Source organism: Symsagittifera roscoffensis, chromosome 2 (assembly GCF_963678635.1).
Source record: "Symsagittifera roscoffensis chromosome 2, txSymRosc1.1, whole genome shotgun sequence".
Taxonomy (NCBI): domain Eukaryota; kingdom Metazoa; phylum Xenacoelomorpha; order Acoela; family Convolutidae; genus Symsagittifera; species Symsagittifera roscoffensis.
In genome coordinates, this window is record NC_087063.1 from 20,877,156 (window position 1) to 20,900,236 (window position 23,081).

Consider the following 23,081-nt stretch of genomic DNA (forward strand, 5'->3'; position numbering starts at 1 on the left):
AAACTTGGAGGAAGATTTGAACATTATTCGCGAACGATTCTTTCCCGATGCTACGAAGAATAACAACCTATTACGGTTCAGTGACTTAAGCTAATTTTAAGAAGAAAAGTAGAACTCAATGAGCGGTTTTGAAGCTCGGACTGAAGTAAATAAATGAAAGCTGATGTTCGAGTAGAACCTCCAGCATTCAGGTGCTCCCGGCAAAAAAGTAAATAAATGAAAGCTGATGTTCGAGTAGAACCTCCAGCATTCAGGTGCTCCCGGCAAAAAACTAATCCACGCCTTTTTGGTAATCATTTTCGATATTTGTAGTCTTTAAAATGCAACATACATTTTATGTCCTGGCTGTTTCGCGCATTTTCTGATTAGGAGAAGCATTTCATAGTTTCTGGTTTAGGGTTGTCCAAATCTGTCAACTCTGCTTTTTTCCCAACCGATCAAAAATGATTCTATAAAAGGTTTTAGTCCTATCATTACGCGCAGCTCGGAGATAATTGTTGCAAAAAAAAACGTTCAAAAAGTGTTTTTTTTTAATATTTGATTTTCTGAAATTTTGAGTTTCAAAAACTAATAGGCCTGCAGGCAGGTCTGCATTGGTTTTCTATCTACTAATTGATTAATCCCTGAATCCTTGATTTATCAATGTTTCATAATGATCAGATTTTTCGGCGCACTGCTGAAAAGAATCTTGGTCGATAACTCATGACTGGGTCGACTTGACTTTTGTAATTTCAAATTTCAAAACTCTATGTGCTCAATGGATGCTCCTTAAAAGGTATTTTTGATTTTTAAGAATTTTAGAGCAAGGTTTGTCCGTGTTTGAGGTGTTAACTGTATGTTTCGACCCAAGCCGCATATCTTTCGACCAGAGTTGAAGTAAAGTTCAACTGTCTCGACTGCAAAAAAAAACACATATTTGGAGGACAAAATATGTGTTTTTTTTGCGGTCGAGGCAGTTGAGTTTTACTGCAACTCTGGTCGAAAGATATGCGGCTTGGGTCGAGTGGAATATGAAATTGAGCTAAATTCCTTCGGTCGACAAAATTTTAAGGTAACGGATGTCGATTGAGTATGTCGAAACATTTAGCATGTCGAAAGTATGTCGATCATTACACTCAGTATATTTATCAGAGATTAAAACTATCTAATTTTGTTACTCGGGGCTTCCGGTTGCGTAAATCTAACTTCATTTAACATTTTTTGCAGAGGTACTTGAATCCGCTCAAGCTACATCAAGGCGGGCGTTGACTTCGCCATTCGCTGCACGGTCAAGATTTCCATTCCCAACCAGCAGAATAAGCGCAGGTTTTTTTCTGTATACATATTTACACACGTTGCCCAGACAGTCCGTTTTCGAGGTCACGCATGGTATTGTGAGGCTTGATAACAAAACTAGAAAGCAGATTAACGATTGATCAACATCATTTATTTTTCAAATTCACGTGTGAGAGCCATGCTTTTTATACTTCAACCATTATGAAAGGAAATGGTAGTGTTTGAAAATTTGAGACCGAAAAAATTAAAGTTCAACTTAAACAGCACGAGCCAATTTTTTTCGACTGACGTGATTGAATATGGGAAGGTTTCAGCTTTTTTGACATTTTAAAAAACGCTGGACTAAAAAACCCTCGACACAGGCTGAATAGTTTTTCATCCACGCGGTAAAAATGGATATGATTTGAGAAAAAAGCTCACGACCTTGTTTGATTCAAAGCATTTTTTCTAATTGAGGAAAAAATTGATGAGAGCCTACCGTAACCTTACACCCAATAATTCAAATTGTAACATGTTATACGATATATCGAAAGCCGTATGTCATTTTGGGTAATTTTTTGTATGAACAAATTTCAGTAAAAAAAAGCATCTTTGTTCAACATAAACTATTTTCCAACAGAAATTGCATAGATACAAAATTTTGAAACTTTCAAGCAAATTAACTCGTTGTGATAAAATAGGAAATGCATTTAAACTTTTTCTGAGCGAGGAGGATTTGGATGCACTCGCTTATGCTAGAATTTGTTCTCAAACATTGAGCCCGAGGCAACATGCATGCTTCAACAAATGATTAACTTTCCGTATCAAACGTATTGTTAAACAATTAGGTTTCGATTTTGAAAACTATTTGAAATTTATCCAAAATTTCAAAAGGCAGTTTGGAAAATTTTCTTAATAGTTTTCTTGAAATTTACATTCTGGGTGGTCAGCGTTTCTCCGTCCACTTTCAACGAGCCACCGCAAGTTTTCATTGTTATGGACATGACCCGGAACGTTACAAATCTCGTTGCTTTTACAAAGTTATTGCTTTTTTCCCCATTTTTTTTAACTGTGACTTACTTCCCAAGCTAAGGAAAAACAAAAGTAGAATTTTTTATCGGGAAGTGAATACACTTCTCACTTCCCGATAAAAAATTCTACTTTTGGTTTCTTAAATACCTTCATAGCCTAGCAGATATATGTTGGTCCCACACGCCAAATGAGTTCAAATCCCGATAGGAGACAAAAAAGTTTTTATATTTGCAAAATGGCTCGGCTCGTTAATTTTGTCACAGTGAAACATGTCATCAAAATTGTTTTTTTTTTCCATCTAATCACTAAGGTTGTTGGTTCAGTTTATGTGTTGCAAGCTCTTAAACTGAGTAAACAGATTCAAATCTTCATCCTCCGAGAGAAAAAGTTTTATAATTTTTGAAATTAAATTTACACCTATACTGCATTCAATTTGAATAGAAATTTTCATATCTTTTAAACTAAAAATTCTAAAGACCTGCAGCTTTTCAGAGGTATCACGTATTTCTCTAATTAAAAATAATTTCAAAATTTTCTCATCTTGTTTTGAGTGCTATTCATTGAGCGAATCTATACCAGTAACTGTCAGTGAAATGGAAAGCACTTGACCAAAAAACCAGAGGAGTCAGATCGAGCCCCAGACAAGGCAGAAGAGTTTTTTTTTCTAGTTTGATTGATTTGAAACTAATGAATTCAACTGATTAAATTTGTTTGCAAAAATATTCAAAAGATTGAATGAGTTTAGGTTATCAAGCTGTATCACGTCCCTGCAGAGGCTTAAGCGGAATAGCTCTACAGACAAACTTCCATATGGAATTCTATCTTCACTGTTGGTGTCGTTGTTAAGCGTTTGTTTTTCCCTTAACTATTGTAACATGCTTGGCACAGTCAGGAACACGTGTGACTTTATAAGAATGGTTTGTCATGGAAGTAATTGTGAGAATATTATGCAAAGTATGCAACTAGCAAAGAGCCAAGAGCCCTAATTGCCGCTCGTGTCCTAGGTTGGTCAAATCTCTTCTGGTAGAGTTTGTTGTTTTTAATTTGAATTCTTAGGCTTAATGTAGAGCTGTTTTCTCGACTCATGGGCTAGTTTTGTTATGAAAAACTCCAAAGTTTACTAAACAAATCATGTTTTTTTTGAAAAATTGATTTTGCTTCACAATTGATCTGCTTTCTGAGGCCTCTTTCTGGAGATTTTGTTGAAAAATTTATATGGCATGATATATTTGGCATGCAAAATTATAATAATCATAGAAACTTTGAATTTGTTTCTTAAAAATGATACTGAAAAAACTCCTCATTCAATTGTGTACCAATTTTAATGTCATTCCTTTTAGAGTATTTTGTTGATACTACTAGTAAAATTGAATCTTCATGTATGCCTGTGAATTTTAAAAAATATACTACATCAAGAAAAAATATGATAGATTTTGTTTATGGTTTGTAAAAAATGTTGAGACATATTTAATCATTTGTGAAGAAAAAAATTGAGGCTGCTTGAAAGTTTTTGATTGGCAAAAACTTTTTAAAATAAGCAGAGAAAACACTGTCAAAAAATAAGCTAAAAAAGCAAATCGCTTTAAATTGTTCAAATTTCTTTTATTGGCTACATTTTTTGCGCATTTGGTTTTTCTGTTTTGAGAAAAGCCCATATGAGTTTTGCTACAGAAGATTTTGAATCCTATTACTGTGGCTTTGATGCAAAGATCGCTTTTTGAAATAAAATTATATGACTAGAGCGATACCCTCTTGAGCGATACCCAGGTTAACTTGGGGACTATTCTCATTAAAGATGGACCAAATGCGCAAAAAAAACTTAAGCAATCAACGTACCTCAAAATTTTTGAAGCTGACTGATTCTCATGTTTTTTTCTTCAAAATTTTGAATACTAAATTAAAGTATTTTCAAAGGATGGATTTGTTATTTGTAGCTAATATTAAACTAAGTTTTTTAATGATATCCATTCCTGATGCACCCATGCAAATGCTCAAGAACAATTTTAATTCTTTTTTTTTTAGGCTGCAGTTTTTTTTTCTGAGGTTTTAGTGTTCTGTCTCCATTTGGGAATGATTCCGATCCGTTTACAATTTTCTTTTGTCGCTATATTTATTGAATCAAAGCCCAAAAATTTGAATGAGATCGACCACATTTGCATTTGAAATTTTTTTCTGGCGACAAATTTTGAATTATTCGTGGTGACAAATGAATATGGTCTAAAATGCAAGTCCCAGATTTTTCATAAATAATGGTTTTATAGCTAATTTTTTTTCCATATTTGTCAATAGTTTTCAAAATTTCTTTGTGACATTGAATAAAAATCTTAAATTTTTGTTCAACTATTATTATTTCGCGTTTAAGTTCACGACCGATTGAAAAATAGATTACGTTCTTTTTGTGAAAACAGCTTGGCAAAAAAGAAGTAACGGACCAAAAAATTGTATTATTTTTTCTCATGACGAAAATTTTGAATGTTTTACTTGCTATAAATAATAATTCAACCTTTCAAAAAAATAGGTTCTCCATGATTTCAATTTCTTATAATTCTTTTAATAGTTGTACTCAATTCTCATTGGCTAAAAGTTCATTGGGTCCCTTTTTTAACATTTGGTCTTTTCATCATAAAGGATTGTTCAAAAAGTTGGGCAAAGATCTGATTTCTATCGTTCGCTTAAAGATGATGTTCTGACCTAGTTATTGTTGACCGCTGCAATTGCGCCATCGTGTCGCGAAAGAAAGGAGTGAAAACAAAACTTAGTGGCGATCAGCTCCGCAAAAAATTAGCTGTTTTATATCAAGTTTGCTAAAATAATTTATGACCTGTTGAAAAGATATCCACGCACTAACAAAATTGAAATTAATATCGTTTTAAATTATTTTAATACATAAATTATACAGCAGGAAAATCAAAGTAGTCTTTTTAAATAAGTAAATTGATTTAGAATAAGTTCAAAAAGATTTTACGGAAGCAAAAAATTGTTTTAGATTTGTTTATTTTATAAAAATTATTATATAAACTTAACTACTGCGGTCCTTACCGGAATCATTTTGAGTTTTTCTTACCGTAAACTGCTTGACGGAATCCTTTTTGAATTTGCAAATCCAAGGGTGTCCGCAACATATTAAATTCAGCAAAAGTTTGTTAATAGCGATTCTCTTTATCAATGTTTTGGCGCAGTTCTATTAAAGAAAACAAATGAACTTAAATTTGAAAAACTGAATAAACAAACAATTTTTTACATGATAATTATACTCATAGTTTCTTTTAACGCCAAACACCAACATAAAAAGTCAAATAAAAATCTTACGATTCAATTTCATTTCCAACGTTTTTAAAAAAATTTTTGAGTATGTTCCAAACAAATATAAAAGTCTCAAGAAAAGTTATTGAGTTAATTGTTTTGTGTTGTTTACATGATTTGATTTAAAATTATTCCGTTTCTTGTCAGTGCGAATTTTCTTCTTAATTTTGGAATCTATGGGACTGATTTTGCTTTTTGGAACCTGTGATTACTCACCCATAAAAAAATCATTTTAGATTCAAGTTATACCAGACTACACACGCGTTTTAGAATTAATGTTTGATTTTGTCAACGATACAGCTAGAGACTGACAAAACAACTATATTAAGTTTTGCAACTCACGCAATTTAAATAGCACACTGAATTTTTACCTTTTCATCTTGATCCAAACAGCAAGCAGTGTTGTAGCTGATGATCCAACTCTAACCAAAAACTTTAATTTTGCCTAGAATAAAATTTCTTGATGCTTCCTGATTTACCGCCGTTAAATTAATCAAAATATTTTTTTACTACCTAAAAAAATTGTCTATTGTGAAACAAAAGTTGTCTACCCCGCTTTTGTTTGTGAAAAAAGGGGTTGAAACAAACCAACAAACAAACATTACTCTATAAATTGTTTTTTTTAGTAATGAAAGAAAAAACACCCAGAGTATTCCTCTCTTCTCCCTGATACGAGAAGTCTTATAACTTATAACAAAACTCAAAGAAGACTCTATTCGTGCCAAAAATTACGCTAAATTTTTATGTTATCAAACAGAAACAAATCCAAGTTCAACAGACTTCGAAAGAAACTATCAGGCTTATAAGTATTGAACTTTCAGCTTCTGTTACTCGGATTCTTTTGCAAAATAAAAAATATAAACGAAGCGAATATAAAACTCCAACATGTAGTTGATGATCCGACGCTAACAGAAAACTGATATATTGCTTAAATTGAAAGGCTATTGCTAAATGTTTCATGGAATGGCCTCTAATATTTCTTGTGGATCAAATATACAATTTTCAATACAAATTTAACAAGATTGCTCGTATCAGGGCGAAGCCCTGAATGTTCCGACTGCCTTTTAAGGCTTATGGAGCAGTAATAACATTATAAAATCAAATGTAAAAAAAAACTAATGAAAATTTTTTTCTTCAAAAATTAGAAATTTTTTATGAAGCTCATCCCCCGTCACACCATATAAAGTACAAAAGGATAGATTTCGCTAGTTGTAACAAATCAATTATGGCAAATAAGCTTCGTTAAACCAATTTGGAACGATTTCTAAGACGGATTAACTCTCCGCTTACGCGTTAATAGCGCGAAATATATCACACGTTAATTGTCCTAAATTGGCCAAAACCAATTTGGAACGATTTCTAAGACGGATTAACTCTCCGCTTACGCGTTAATAGCGCGAAATATATCACACGTTAATTGTCCTAAATTTGCCAAATGTCAATCTTTAAACCCCCATAACTTCACGAAAAATGATCACAGGTGAAATATCTTTTCAAATTTAAGCTCAAGACAACAATACTTTTCGAATGATATAAAAAAATTCCGTCAAAAATGGCTAGTTAAAAAGTCGAAATTTGTCTGAAGAAAAAAAAACCCACCCTTTTTTAGTTGGGTTTTGTCAGAAAGTATGCAAAATTTTTAGTTTATCAATTTGAAAAAAAAAATTCAAATTTAACAGATTTTTGAAATTATTTTAACATACTCTTGACGACCAAGGAAAGTTATATTGCAATATCTTACAACCTTCTTGCAAATGAGGGATATCTAGAAGATCTGGCAAAAGGAAGGGTATCTTGCAAAATCTTTCAAGATTGAGGTTTTCTTTGCAAGATAACGCACTACAAAACTTTTCACAATTATTTTTTCTGAACGCCAAAAAACACCGCAGAGATCCAATTCGACTACGGTCACGAAAAATTCCGAGTTTAAGTTCACATAAAAAAATTAAATTGATCAGGTTTTCAAATACTCATTTATGTGCTCTTTTTTCTGCTTTCGTAAAGTAAAAAGTCTCAGATTGTGATTAATTAAGATTTTCAAAAATATTTTTCATTGTTTTAATTAATGCTTATAATTTTCCAATTCTAGCAATTAAGATTTAATTTTTTTCTTATATATGTCAAAATTTTGATCAAAAGAGTCAGTTAGCTCGAGATATTTTTATGTTCACATAAACAAGATAAACCTTTATGTTCATATTTTATGCGGTTAAACTTTCTCTTTTTTTCAATTGTTCATTTATCTAAGTATTTAAGTGTTATGACTACACTTCCTACACAAACGCTATAGGTTATTTTCGCGTGAAAGTTTTTTTTTCTAAAAATCATATTTATAAAGGTTTTTTGCCTTGAAAAAGTTATATTTAAAGGAGATTATCAAGCAAGATTTTGCAAGATAACCTCCCTTGATCGACTAGGGGAGGACTCTTAAATGACGAAATTTCAGTTTCAATAAAAAAAAGTTTTTGAACTTTCTATTATTATTATGTTTTTGTGTACTTTTCATGTACTTACTTTCAAGTCTAACATTGAAAAAATTGACAAAAAACACACAAACTTAAGCTTGAAACTTTAAATGCATTATAGTCAAAACACTTTTATCTGAGATTGAGCAAAGATTAAAGTCAGCCACCTGTAAAGTTTACTGTGACTAGAATTTTTAATGCTATATGCTGTTCTAAATCGTTTTTAAAGGCTGAAAATTCACCGTGAAAATTCTTCATAGTTTGATTTTGTTAACGCTTAAACGGTATACGAAGCAGATTATCGGACCCCTAGTCTCATACCATATAATGAAAATCTTACGTGATTTTTGCAATTTTCTTAATCACAATTGGTCACGTTCTTGCACAAGTTAATGCAAAAGCAACGAATTAAATAATCAAATCTCTTATGAAAAACTGTTCAGCTTAAGTTTGATTATGTCAAGACTCTCGAAAAAACGTGGCTCATTAAGTGATCAGGCATACATCGACGATGTAAGTTTTTCCTTATCACTCATGCGTTTTTTCTATCTACACCCAATCGGGTTCAATCGGTCGAGATATGATCCGGCATGTTCTGAAAAACCAATCATGATTATAATCAATATAAATCAATCTTGATTATAGTATAGAACCGGATTTCAAAGTCCCTTGAAACATAATCATAATCCTCAAAATTAAAACACTTTTAAAACACTTCTGATTTGTAAATTGTTTTTTTTTTCTGAAAGTGAATTCAACGCACATCATTCTATGGTAACTGGCAGATTGAAACCCGACCCTGCACTTTTGCTAATAGCTCCTTTGGCGCTAATATGTATTATAGAAAAGCGAGTTATTTGGTTGAAGCTTTCTATAAAAATCTCAGAGACCACATTTTCGGCCGGTTTTTAAAACTCACCTGGAGTTTTTTTGGGAGACCTCGGAAAACCAAATTAGTCTGCCAAAAAAGAAAAATCCCGGGTCCACTTCGGTTCAATGTGATTTAAGACGTTTTACTTTTGTTACTGCCATGATTTGAGCAAGTAATTAGCAGATTTTTTTCTCTAATCGAGTATTATCAATAATTCTTCAGCTTGTGGCTGCGCTGTCTTCGGAGCAGATCGGCGAATTGAGAGCGGCCTTCGATGCCTTCGACACTGACCAAAGTGGCAGTATAGATGCCAGTGAGTTGGGACAGGCCATGAAGATCATGGGCAAACACATGAGCGAACGAGACTTAAAAGAAATCATCGACAAGGTAGACGATGATGGTAAGTTATCAGTATTTAATTTGGGGTTATTTCTCATGTCAGAAGCGAATGTTTAAACAGCTGCAAACAAGCAGCTTTTTCTGAGCTTCTCTAAATTAGATTCTGATTGGCTTATTTGTCTCAGTGTTGAAATTAATCACTCAAATATTTTGTTCCGACTATTTTCGAAGAAATTGACCAAATAGTTGTGCTCGGGGTGATTTTTTTCTCCACACAAATTTGCTTTTCTTATTGGCCGTTTTTGACAAAAATTTTTTAAACTCATCTAAGAAATTTTTTTTTTCATAAAGTTATGAGGGTTAGTTGTCCCAATTTGGCAAATTTGGGACAATTACCGCGCTATATACTTCGAGCTTTTAATGCATAAGCGGAGATTTAATCCATTTTAGAAATAGTTCCAAATTGAATTGAGGCATGCTTATTAGTGTATTTTATACATTGCTCTATGCGAATTATATCACTTTGTACTTTAGATAGCTTGTGGGGTGATGACTTTGACAAAAATCTCGAAACAAATTTTCAAGAATTTTCTTTTTTTGAAAATTTTATCCTATTTTTTTCTTAAAAAAGTCAACTCTAGTCTATTAACCTTGCTAGATATGGTCAGAGTTTTGCCCTGATACGAGCAGTCTTGTTTGGTTTCATACTGTTTATATTACGAGGCCAATCTGTGATTTTTTTGAATTTTGAGCGGATTCCACAACAGGTCAAAAAAGATTTGTCGCGGAGTTTGCAAAATTGCTAGTTTTATTTGATCTTCGTTGCGGTTTTGGATTATAAAAAAATAGCTAAAACACTGTAATGCCCAAAATTGCTCCAAAAACAGACGAATTTGAGAATTCCAAAATTGCGAAATCCACAACAAAATTTGCGGAACCCGTGAAAATTTCTGGAACCAACACGCAAATAAAAATAGGTGTATAGCACAATCACGCAGTTGCTAAATCCGCAAATTGTTAGTGGAATTCGCAAATTGTAAGCAGAATCCGCAAACTCGCTTGTTGTGGAACCCGAGACAAAACTAAAATGCCAAAAAAAATTACCTCACAAGTATTTGAGAGCCGAAATCCAAGGAATTTGTCTAAGTGGAGCCCATTTACACTTTCGAATAAGTTTAAAGACTTGTCTGTGGATTCAAGTGACCTACAGAAATCAAAATTTCCGCCTATCCAGTGCATTTTTTGGCCTTATAATGTAGAGAAAATGTTGAATAAATTGTAGTGCACCTGCTAAGACCTGCTAAAAACGAGGAAAACTTAAAAATCTCTATGTGCTTTTTTCGATCAGGAAAAGATGAAGACAAAAATTGCTGAGAAATCAGCCGCAATTATACGGTGAAACTTTTTAAAGGAACTTTGTGCCCAAATTGAATACCAAAAGTGTGTCGTTTGTGGTTTTTTTGATCAGTCAAAATTGCGCTCAAACAGCCGAGTCAAACGCTGAGCAAGTTATATCAAGAAGAAACTACTAGCCCCAGAAAACTAAACTCGGCCCTAATCGCTTACATTTTGCGCAAATCGTTTTCACACTGACTCTAAATAAAAATTGTAAAATGGGCCATTTTTGGCTATCAAGCAAAATTGTTTTTGTTGGTTCAACTTTTTCGAAATTACTCCAATGTAAAGGTCTTTCGCGGTATATAAAACTTTTTTAATTAACTTGTTCCGCAATTTTACCCGATAGTTTCAGCGTAACTTTAATTGATTAAAAATTCAAAATGAACCATTTTGGAGTAAACATTTGAGCTCAATTTTTGCAACGAATTTGCGTCTTCTGAAATCTGGTCCAACTAACAATAATTTTTGTTCTCATTTTTTGTCTAATTTTTACCCAAATTGAGAGCAAAATTACCATAAAAAGGAACAAGACTGCTCATTTATCAGGGCAAAGCCCTGAATGTTTCGACAGCCCTTTAATTGGTCTCGAATAATGTTTGGTAAGACAATTAGAGAGTATTGGAGAGTAATGGAAAACGATAAATTTTGGACAGTATCGAAGCTTAAGTGTGAAAATATTAGTGGTACAAAACTAGTAGGACCAATTAGCTAGCCTCAATTCAATTTGGAGCGATTTTGTTATGGAGAACATTACAATGAGCTTTCATTATGATTTAAAAAACTTCAAAGCGCATATAATTTACTCAGTTAGCATGGCAATATTGGCTGTTTTCAAACCCTCAAAACTTTGCAAAACACAATTTAGGTATCACATTTTTTTACAAATTGATACAAGGAGTCAATATTTTCAATGGTGTAAAAAAATTAAATAAAACAACTCCGTCTATAGACGGAAAATGACCGAAACTACACCAAGCATAAACAAGACTGCTTGTATATCAGTGCAAAGCCCTGAATGTTCTGACTGTCCCTTTATTCATATCAAATAGTTTTTGGGAAAAGAAAATTATAAAAACCTATAAGGTTTAGAAAATATCAAAGTGTGAAAAGTTGATTCGTTTGAAATTAATGCGACCGATTCGATAAGCTAGCCTCAATTCAAATTAGAACGATTTTGTTGTGCGAGATATTTCGCCACAAATAATTATTTTGCGTTAAGCTCTCAGCAATATGAAGAAATTCTTCAAAGCGCGCGTAAATTAGCGCAGAACATGACCAATTTGGCAATTTTCAAACCCCTAGAATTTAACAAAAATACTCGGAGGTACAGTTAAAATCTGGAAGTCAGTAACTTTGATTTTGATGAGGTATAAAAAATTGTTGTTGAAGACTATTATATCGATCGGAAAAAGTTGGTTGACTGAATAAAAAAACAATACCTAGCATAAATATTCAGTTTTCTTCAGAACACTATTCTGTTTTTTCTCAACATTCGGAACAACAAACCACTCGTGTCAAGGCGAAGTTGTTATTGTTCTGATTGCACTTTAATTTCTACGGAATAAGAGAAAACAAAACAATTGGGCTAATTTTCAAAAAAAAAACTGAACGAATTTCAAAATTTTTTATTCGTTTTTATGAAAATTATTCCCCCAAGCGCTATATTAACTACAGAGTAAAATAACTTGCAAAGAGCAAAGTGTTAAAACGAACAAAGAGCATGTCCAAAACCAATTTGGAACGTTTTCTAATACGAATTCAATCTCCGCATATGCATTATTTTTACGCAATATACCGCCCGTCAGTTGTCCCGAATTGGCCAAATTGGCAAACTTTAAACAAAGGTAACTTTTAACAAAAGTGCTCTTATTATAGCGCAAAGCCCTGAATTTTCCGACTGTCCCTTAATTCACATCGAAGAGTTTTTGGGAAAAGAAAATATTGAAAACCTGTAAATTTTGGACAATATTAAAGTGTGAAATGTTGAGTCGTATGAAAGTAATACATTAATTAGCTAGCAAGCCTCAAATCAATTTGAATCGATTTTGTTGAGTGCAATAATTCGTTACGCATAAATATTTCGCGTTACGCTTTCAGCATTATGAAAAAGTTCTTCAAAACGCGCATAATTTAGTCCAGAACATGGCCAATTTGGCAATTTTCGAACCCCCACAATTTTACAAAAAATTATCGGAGGTAAAATATCTTTGTACTTTTGACCTTAAGGAGTTGATATCTGCAATGGGGTATGAAAAATGTTTGCAGAAAACTATTATTTTCATCGGCGAAAATTGACTGAATAAAAAAAACCACACCGAGCATAAATTTTCCGTTGTCATCGAAAGTCGGAACAAACAAATAACAATATAAGTATCTTTTTAAGTTTGAGCTCAGATTAAATATATCTTTTGAATGATATAAAAAAAATTCGTCGAAAATTGCTTGCTAAAAAAACACGAAATTCGCTTTAAAACCTTGTATTCTGTGTAATGTTCTAAGTTAGGTCTTTCATGTCAGGCACAATTTGAGCGATGAATTTTTCAGAGGTTTGAATGACAAGCTCAGCCATTAAAAAGACTATTCAAAATGTTGTGTTCGTTGTTTCAATTCTTATGAGTCAATGTAGGACAGTGTTATAATTCATAATTGGCAAGTCAAAGAAGTTGGATCAAAGTTCTATTGCTTAGAATATTTCTGATCTAAGCACTAAAAGATTGGTTTTTGGCTCTTCGACTATTTTCTCCTTTACAATTTTTGTACGATTCCTACCGGGAACAATCTGTTCTAGCATGAAAACACCAGATCCAGTGTTCAATCCATAGCCATGGCAATGATAGTGCATGAGGACTACCTCTCTTTTGACCTGTAGGCTCAGGTCTACCATAGCATGCCAATTTTGGCTTCATTAATACCACTACTTGAAAGTTCCAAACACGAAAAAAAACGTAAAATTCGTTTCTGTAAGTCTACTGATATGCGAAATATGACTCAATTCATGCCCAGCCTCTTTAGAGTACGCAGATTGAAAAAACTTCAATTGTCTGGTCCAGATTTTAACAAAGTGATTCAAAAATCAGTCAGAAAATTAGCCAAAATTGCCTTAAAAAATAAAAACGCCTATTCTCCCTACCCTTCGACAAAACGTGATCTGGAGTTTCTGGGATAATACTCAATAATATTGATTATCTATATTCTATAAACAAAATTTTTATATTGAGAACTGGAAAAAATACTGTAATATATGAAAACCTGATTATAATGTTACTATTTTTGAAAACAATAAAAAAAACAATATTTTCAACTTATTTTCGAACTTTTTATCGAAAGCAATGTAATTTTTTTCATTCGATTATGATTTTTTAAATCAATGCTTATCTCTTCTTAAGTTCTGTTTTTATTTGTTTGTAATCGTTTTAAACTTTAGTTAGTTACTTTGTTGTCTCAATAAACTTCACATTTTGTTAAAACCAATCGCATTTTTAGAATATGTTATGTTTTTACTACCCTCTGGTTTACTCTCTTCACCCCTATACGTGTAGTACGATAAATGGGGGGCGTTAAACTGGGGCGAAGAGAACAGTTTCGGAGTTGATGAACGGTGAGGGGCTTCGGGTGTTCATTTGGGTTCCAGTTTTCCAGAAAGATTAAACAGTTAGAATCTGCAAAAAAAATCGAAGTCCATGGATTTTGAAAACAAAAAAGTAATTGATTATATCGAAAATGTATTATGATGGATTATGATGGTTTCTTTTTTTTCGAAAACAAACTGTTATAATGGCCTTGAATCCATGATGTGGCTAAAAAATACTTGGTTACGTTTTCCAAGATAATTGGTTATGATTACAACATTTAAGTATGTTACCATATGCAGTTTATTGGGAGCGTGCTCTGAGACGGTTCATGTGTCTTGAAAACAAAAACGTTCTACGCCAAAAACGTCCTTTTCCAATAAAAATAAACTGAAAACCGTCTTCATATGCCAATTGTCTACGCCAAATTATTTAGAGTAAAATATTAAATTGAAGTTAGCATTTCCAGGTTACAGCTAGAAGAAATAACCACAAAGCATTCTCATCACATTCACCACGAGGAACCTAAATTACGTTTCTTATTTTGATAACAAGTTCAGTTCATAAAAACTTATCTACAAATGGGAAGTGTCCGAAGTTTTCTCTGGTAAGTTTGTCAAACTTTTGTCTGTAGCCTTCTGAAAAGTGAGCCTCCCATCCACCCGATCCACCTGCATTGATCAAGTAGCTACCAGTGGGCTCATATCTCGCCTATGAACAAGAGGTCACTTTTCAAACTTCAAATACAACATAGAAATAGCGATGAGCTATAACCTTAGTACGCACAAACAATTTTTCCATTTGATTTTTTTGATCGTTTGTACTAACGAATAATTTTTTTTAAGAAACAGCAAGTTTTTCACCAATTATGCAAAGTATTAGAAGATCTAAACTCGGGGTAGTTTTCCTTTATTCAGACAATCAAAGTTGAAAATTTACTCTCCTGAAAGGAAGATACTTGTTAAGTAGATCCGGAAAAAGTGAGGGAACATTTGTGCTCGGGTGGTTTTTTTTCTCCAGATAAATTTCGACTTGGAATTTTTGAACTAGCAATTTTTGACGGATTTTTTTTAAAATATCACTCGAAACATACTGTTTCCTTGAGCTCAAATGTAAAAGATGTTTCACCGGTAAACAGTTTTGTAAAGTTATGGGGTTTTAAAAATTGCTATGTTGGGACAATTCATGCGCGATAAATTTCATGCTATTAACGCGTTAGAGAAGGATTAATCCGTATTAAAAATTGTTCCAAATTGGTTTTGGGTATGCTCTTTGGTCTATTTAATACTTTGCTAATTGCAAAATGGATCACTTTGTATTTAACATAGCGCGTGGAAGGATTTTTTTAAAATTACTCCAGAAAAAATAAAACGCAATCGGAACATTCAGGGTTTCGCCTTGATACGAGCAGTGTTGTTTGCCCTTTCTTTCAAAATAAGTTGGGCCAAATTTTAATATGTTCTTAGCCAATCAAACCCCCTATTCTTCATTTTTTCCATTTTTTTAGGGAAGTTGGACAAAGTTGAAAACATCAGATAGCCTATTGCACCGCTTGCATTCATAGGTACAATCCTGATACGTTTCATGGTCGTCCGATCCCAGTTTTTGTTCCAAATTTTGCATACTAACGCACGCATACTATTTCATACAAACTTTTTTTCATATTTCAGCGTAACTAATGCAAAAAATTTATATGAGACGAAACACTCTTGCACCCAAAAATGTTATATTCAGACAAACTCGTTGTTCAAATTAATTTCCTTGACTGAATTTTTTACACTTTATATTTTAAATTTTCGAGGGAAAAAGTCAATCAGTTCAAAATGTATAGTTCACTAAATTTTTCTAATTATTTGAGAACATTTGTAGGCAATAAATCGTAGGCATAAATCGGAAATAAGATTTATGTATTTTGCTCTAAATTGGAGTAACCGTTCTCCCTAACGACTCTAATGAAATATAGCACTGTTATTTGATTGTAGTCAAGAGGTAGTCGGGACATTGAGGGTTTTGTCCTGAAGCGGGCAGGTTTGTGTTCTCATACAGTTGTTGCCGAATTCTGAAAATTTTGTTGTTAAAAAGTTTCAGCTAAACAGTTTATATTTTGTGTCTTTTCTTTTAGACAGCCCAAAATTGTCGAATTGTTTCTCGAGTTTCTGTTTTTATTGAGTATCCAGATTGTTATTTGCCGAAACTAATTTCAACCAATCAAATTTGAGCATTATATTCCAATTTTTAAAGTACGTCATAGATCAGATTTGGGCCATATAAATTCTAACAAAAAAAGCTGCTACTTCTTCCGAAAAAGTGCACCCAAACTCCCAAGTAAAATATGTAAACTTTTTTCTCACGAAGCATTAGTAGACCCACTGGTTGCTCAGTGGCGTTAAGCCTGTGGAGTTGGCTGGTAAGGGAATACAGAAAAAAAGCAGTAAACCTTTTCTGCAGCACGGAATCGAAATACCAATGATGAGTCACAGCTTATCAGCTTCGAATACCAGTTCAGAATTTCGTATTTCAAATTATATGCTGAATTAAAATTACAAACAAAATACATGTATATGCATTGGAATCTTTGCCGTCCTAGTCAATGTTTCGCACCAAGTTTGAAGCCTGTTTTGAGCGGCTGGTCTCAGCCGAGATTCACACCTTAAAATAAGAACAGCGTGACCCAAATTTGGCAGGTGCAACAAAAACTGTCAATTTCACAGCGATGCGATAGAAAAAAATCCGCCGTAACCCACAACTTTTTAAGGCCGATCCAAAGTCTTTTCTAAAGTCGCGCCGCCAAATTCATTGTTTAATTCAGGCCACCATTGTTTTTTTCAGTTGCACCGCAACTTAGCTCTTTTGTTTGAGTAGCGCAGCTAAATTCTTTTGTTAAATCGCCCAATTTGTCACTAGCGTGACTTGTTTTGTATTTTGGATCAAATGATCTCGAGAATTGATTATTTACCAGACAGTTCCAGACTCTTGTTTTAGTCTTTTAAAGTAGGGTAAATGTTTGTGGGTAAGTCTATATAGCAAGACAACATTTTATGATAGCTTAGTCAAAATATCAAACTTGCGGGAATTTTTTCCTTCTGGCCTAATCACACAATAGAGCGACCGATGCAAATTTGGTAATCAAGGCAAAAAATGAATTGAGGTTTCTGCAAATCTAGACCGACCGCAAATACCGACAAATCAAATCCCTATCCTGGAACAACACCAAGGTAGCGAGTTGGACACAAGTAGAGTCGATGGTGGAACGAGAAATAAAAACTTCATGAAGGCGAGTGATCCGCGGAGTAGAAGCGTATAGACGAAGAGAACAAAAAGTTCAACGGGATGAGATGAGCCTAGAACAACAAACAACAGATAACTAAGGCGAAGCGATCTTCACACAGAAAAACCCATGGGTCAAAGATTTAGCTAATTAGAATTTATTAGAAACTGCTCAATACCGCTTTTAATAATCCTCCAAACACGATGTTTGAGAATTAAATCTTCCTAATAGAAAACAGAGGGATAGCGAATCCTTCAAACAGTTCTGGGGGCTCTCACAGATTAAGCTGGTACTTAAAACGTAAGGGAAGCGGAAGAAGCCGAATGGATTAGGGAAGTGTTTATCCGTGAAAAAAATAAGCGAAATTGAAGAAAAAAAACACTGTTTATCTACTATCAGCCCAACGGATGCCCTAATTCAAGACCTTATCGATGCAAAACTTTTTTTATCACCAAAAGCCTAGTAAAACGGCCAATTTGATGGCCGACGATCCTCACTCTTAATTTTCCCTGGTACATAACAATGTGGGGAAAGAATCTAGTACAAACATCAAACACCAAGAAACAATGCATTTTTTGCATATTAGGCGGGTAAACCACTAGTATTTGGGATTTTTAGTGAACTTCATGATTAAAGGGATACGTGAATGAATTCCAGTTTTTATTTGAATCCTTTATAAAAAAAACATATTTTTCACAAATTGTTACATCGAAAGTTTTTTAAAGTTTTAAAATACTCGGTGAAAGAACGCAAATCGATTTTCTAAACAATTTGAAGATCCTAGACAAGAACTAGATGATCAAAAAATGGGGGAAATAGTGCTATTTAAAAACGGAATAGAGTGGCTTGGCTGCAAGATACCTTACGCGGGGTTTCGACCATTGGGCATTCGACTAAAAAAGTCTCCAGAAGAAGTTCAGACGACACCAAAGCAGCCACCTAAGAGAGTGTCAAGACCCAGGAGAAAAAGTAATCTCCCGAAATTTTTCGAAAAAAGACGCTTTTTTGATAAAGTGTCGGAAAAGGGCCATCGGTCACATTGGTCGTTATCCTAGACGACAGATTGACCGAAAGATACTAGTCACCATTTAACCAGTCGTAATATCCTTCCAATTTCCTTACGCCAGTTGCCCTTTTGCTAATTAGACCAATATTGGTAGCATTGAACGATTTAGAAGAATTCGATAAAATTTTTTACAACAATTGAACGAAAACTATTTGTACTTTTCATACCATCTTGTACATACCCTTGAACTGCGGGGATACATTCATTTTTCATCTGTAAGTTTTTTTTTGGTTATAGTGCAGTATGTAAATTTTATTGTTCCAACTTCGAAGGGGAAATAACTGTATATATTAAATCAATTCCGCAGATTGTTTGGCTTCACGGCATTAAACAAACCTATTCAAAATAAAAAATGGAAAATTCAGAAGAATTACTGAAATTTTTCGTCTGTTTATCACTTTTTCTATGAACTTAACCCTGTTTGATTGAAATGCTTTCAACTTTTCTGCTTTTTACCTTCATATCATCAATTGAAGTCATTATGCGCAGCTCGTCTAATTTGACATCGCTAAGAATTAGAAGATTCAGAAAGAGGCACATTTTGTTCAGAGCTTCAGCAAAATCGAATGCTATATCTTCATAATGGAGCACTAAGATGTTTTCCGGATGACATCTGAAAGTATTTAAAACAAAGAAAAGCTTTTTTTTTCATCTCAAAAGTTTTTCCTCGTACATAACCATGTGGGGAAAGAATACAGCACAAACATCAAACACCAAGAAACAATGCATTTTTTGCACATTAGGCGGGGCAACCACTAGTATTTTGTTATTTTTACTGAACTTCATGATTGAAGGGATACGCGAATGAACTCCAGATATTAATGGAGTCCTTTATAAAAAACTTCTTTTTCACAAATTGTTACATCGAAGATTTTTTTAAGTTTTAAAAGACTCGGTGAAAGAACGCAAATCGATTTTTGTAATCATATTGAAGATCCTAGACAAGAACTAGATGATCGTCAAATGGGGGAAATAGTGCTATTTGAAAAAGAAATAGAGCGGCTTGGCTTCAAGATACCTTACGCGGGGTTCCGACCATTGGGCATTCGACCAAAAAAAAGTCTCCAGAAGAAGTTCAGACGACATCAAAGCAGCCACCTTAGAGAGTGTCATGACCTAGGAGAAAAAGTAATCTCTCGAACTTTTTCGAAAAGAGACGCTTTTTTGATAAAGTGTCGGAAAAGTGCCATCGGTCACATTGGTCGTTATCCTAGGCGACAGATTGACCGAAAGATACTACTCACCATTTAACCAGTCGTAGTATCCTGCCAATTTCCTTACGCCAGTTGCCCTTTTGCTAATTAGACCAATATTGATAGCATTGAACGATTTAGAGGAATTCGATAAAATTTTTGACAACAATTGAACGAAAACTATTTGTACTTTTCATACCATCTTGTACATACCCTTGAACTGCGGGGATACATTCATTTTTCATCTGTAAATTTTTTTTTGGTTATAGTGCAGTATGTAAATTTTATTGTTCCAACTTCGAAGGGGAAATAACTGTATATATTAAATCAATTCCGCAGATTGTTTGGCTTCACGGCATTAAACAAACCTATTCAAAATAAAAAATGGAAAATTCAGAAGAATTACTGAAATTTTTCATCTGTTTATCACTTTTTCTATGAACTTAACCCTGTTTGATTAAAATGCTTTCAACTTTTCTGCTTTTTACCTTCATATCATCAATTGAAGTCATTATGCGCAGCTCGTCTAATTTGACATCGCTAAGAATTAGAAGATTCAGAAAGAGGCACATTTTATTCACAGCTTCAGCAAAATTGAATGCTATATCTTCATAATGGAGCACTAAGATGTTTTCCGGATGACATCTGAAAGTATTTAAAACAAAGAAAAGCTTTTTTTTTCATCTCAAAAGTTTTTCCTCGTACATAACCATGTGGGGAAAGAATTCAGCACAAACATCAAACACCAAGAAACAATGCATTTTTTGCACATTAGGCGGGGCAACCACTAGTATTTTGGACTTTTTACTGAACTTCATGATTGAAGGGATACGCGAATGAACTCCAGATATTAATGGAGTCCTTTATAAAAAACCTCTTTTTCACAAATTGTTACATCGAAGATTTTTTTAAGTTTTAAAAGACTCGGTGAAAGAACGCAAATCGATTTTTGTAATCATATTGAAGATCCTAGACAAGAACTAGATGATCGTCAAGTGGGGGAAATAGTGCTATTTGAAAAAGAAAAAGAGCGGCTTGGCTTCAAGATACCTTACGCGGGGTTCCGACCATTGGGCATTCGACCAAAAAAAAGTCTCCAGAAGAAGTTCAGACGACATCAAAGCAGCCACCTTAGAGAGTGTCAAGACCTAGGAGAAAAAGTAATCTCTCGAACTTTTTCGAAAAGAGACGCTTTTTTGATAAAGTGTCGGAAAAGGGCCATCGGTCACATTGGTAGTTATCCTAGGCGACAGATTGACCGAAAGATACTACTCACCATTTAACCAGTCGTAGTATCCTTCCAATTTCCTTACGCCAGTTGCCCTTTTGCTAATTAGACCAATATTGGTAGCATTGAATGATTTAGAGGAATTCGATAAAATTTTTGACAACAATTGAACGAAAACTATTTGTACTTTTCATACCATCTTGTACATACCCTTGAACTGCGGGGATTTATTCATTTTTCATCTGTAATTTTTTTTGGTTATAGTGCAGTATGTAAATTATTTTGTTCCAACTTTGAACGGGAATAACTGTATATATTAAATCAATTCCGCAGATTGTTTGGCTTCAAGGCATTAAACAAACCTATTCAGAATAAAAAATGGAAAATTCAGAAGAATTACTGAAATTTTTCATCTGTTTATCACTTTTTCTATGAACTTAACCCTGTTTTTTGCTTTTTACCTTCATATCATCAATTGAAGTCAATATGCGCAGCTCGTCTAATTTGACATCGCTAAGAATTGGAAGATTCAGAAAGAGGCACATTTTGTTCACAGCTTCAGCGAAGTCCAATGCTATATCTTCGTAATGGAGCACTAAGATGTTTTCTGGATGACTTCTGGAAGCATTTAAAATCAAGAGAAGCTGTTCTTTAATTTCCATAACCCTGAGACAATCTTAAACGCTGTTCTTTAATAATTTTCAATACTTTCAGACTTGAGATAAAATTGTTGTTCTCGGTCAGAAGTCCCTCCTGCTACAAATTGACTGGACTGCAGGCGATTTGTTTTTTGTGACCTTGAATATTTGAATTTTACTGAGCCATTCTAACATATAAAATTGAGTCGTAGAAAAAGCCGAGCGATTGAAAACAAATAAGATCACAAAAAACCGCCTGCTAGCAATTTGCAGCAAAGAGGGAATTATGAACGTGGACACTTGAATTTTAACTCGAACTGCACATATATAGAGGCGTGGATCTTGGATTTTCTCGAGAGGTATTTTTCAAAATCTTTTGTTGACCGTTTTTTGAGACCGTTCAAGTTCAAAATGAACGTTTCAATTTTTTTTACCTGGCTTCTGTTATCCACTCTTTTGTCCACTTCCACCAACTTCCATATAAAATTTCTCCTTCCAAAAATTTGTCCAGAAACTGTTCCAAGTTTTCACATCTGTAAAAATCTTTCAGAACTGGTTTTTTCATGTAAAATGTGTTATAACTAATAGCCGTGTCCTTCGGATTTCGAACAACTACGATGTTTTTTCGTTTCTCGGTGAAAATATCTTGCGGCGCCAGATGAATCGGCAAATGAGTTTTAAAAAGCCGAGGAGTTGTCGTCATCGATTCGGCGCGTTCGTATCCGCTATTTCCGAAGAAGGATGAAATGTGCTCCATAAATGGAAACATTCTTCCCATTTCCTCTGCGCCTGTAGTCGCAACTGTTTCGGGTTCAAAAATTAAACCAATAAGAATATTTTGCATCCATGTGGTTCCAGTTCTAGGATAAGTTGTCAGAAAAATGTCGCTAGGTAAGCTTTTGAAAGTTTTGGTCGATAAAATCGAGTTTTCTGTGAAGGGTCCTTCGAATAGGACGTTTTCCAATTTGAACGATTTAAGAGAAATGTGAAAATTTTCTGTTGCCATTCCACCTGATTTTGCCAGGGTTTATTGCCAAATCAGAATAGAAAAAAAACACCGTTACCTGAATCAAAAAGCTCAGACGTTTCACCAGTCAAAACGAAAAAGTCAAAAAAGATTAAGAAGATAACGCAGAAAACTTACGAGTTGGCAAAAGCAATAATATGATAGTGAAGCGTAAATTTAAAACTATGTACTGAGAGGTTAGAAAGGTCAAAGATTAAGCAAAAATATACAGGTCACAAATTAGACATGTCATAAAGTATTTTTATGATTTTTTCGGACGTTTTTTTTCTTATCTCGATTTTGATTGGTTTATATTTTTATTTGTCTATACTTTCTGACGAGTCTAAAACAAAGTTTGTCTATATTTTGACCGCACTCTTTACTGAGAACTTTGAACTCCAACAAATGAAATAACTACATCTAATTTAATGTATCAATTGACATTTATTTT

The 23,081-nt window shown here is 33.7% G+C and overlaps 3 protein-coding genes across 5 annotated transcripts in view; 1 reads left to right on the forward strand and 2 right to left on the reverse strand.

Annotated features, from left to right (window-relative positions):
• LOC134840382 (cholinephosphotransferase 1-like) overlaps positions 1 to 23,081 on the reverse strand; it is a 157,473-nt gene that overhangs the window by 86,876 nt on the left and 47,516 nt on the right. The gene's annotated exons all lie outside the window — the stretch shown is intronic.
• Positions 8,432 to 23,081, forward strand: part of LOC134840387 (uncharacterized) — a 37,248-nt gene continuing 22,598 nt past the window's right edge. The window contains exons 1-2 of the mRNA XM_063856165.1: positions 8,432 to 8,567; positions 9,148 to 9,325. Coding sequence (XP_063712235.1) covers positions 8,511 to 8,567; positions 9,148 to 9,325 — 235 coding nt within the window. The 5' untranslated portion in view covers positions 8,432 to 8,510. The remainder of the gene's footprint in view (positions 8,568 to 9,147; positions 9,326 to 23,081) is intronic.
• On the reverse strand, positions 14,707 to 23,024 carry LOC134840383 (3-alpha-hydroxysteroid sulfotransferase-like). 3 transcript variants are annotated; one of them, XM_063856154.1, is made up of 4 exons: positions 22,962 to 23,024; positions 22,059 to 22,635; positions 21,448 to 21,604; positions 14,707 to 14,942 (listed from the first exon to the last, which is right to left on the reverse strand). In XM_063856154.1, the coding sequence occupies exons 2-4, from the start codon at positions 22,628 to 22,630 to the stop codon at positions 14,793 to 14,795; spliced, it is 879 nt and encodes a 292-aa protein (XP_063712224.1). In that variant the 5' UTR covers positions 22,631 to 22,635; positions 22,962 to 23,024; the 3' UTR covers positions 14,707 to 14,792. The 3 variants fall into 3 exon arrangements, with proteins under 3 accessions (XP_063712224.1, XP_063712223.1, XP_063712225.1); XM_063856153.1 differs by having other exon boundaries at positions 22,059 to 22,688; positions 22,769 to 23,021; XM_063856155.1 differs by having other exon boundaries at positions 22,059 to 22,425; positions 22,962 to 23,020.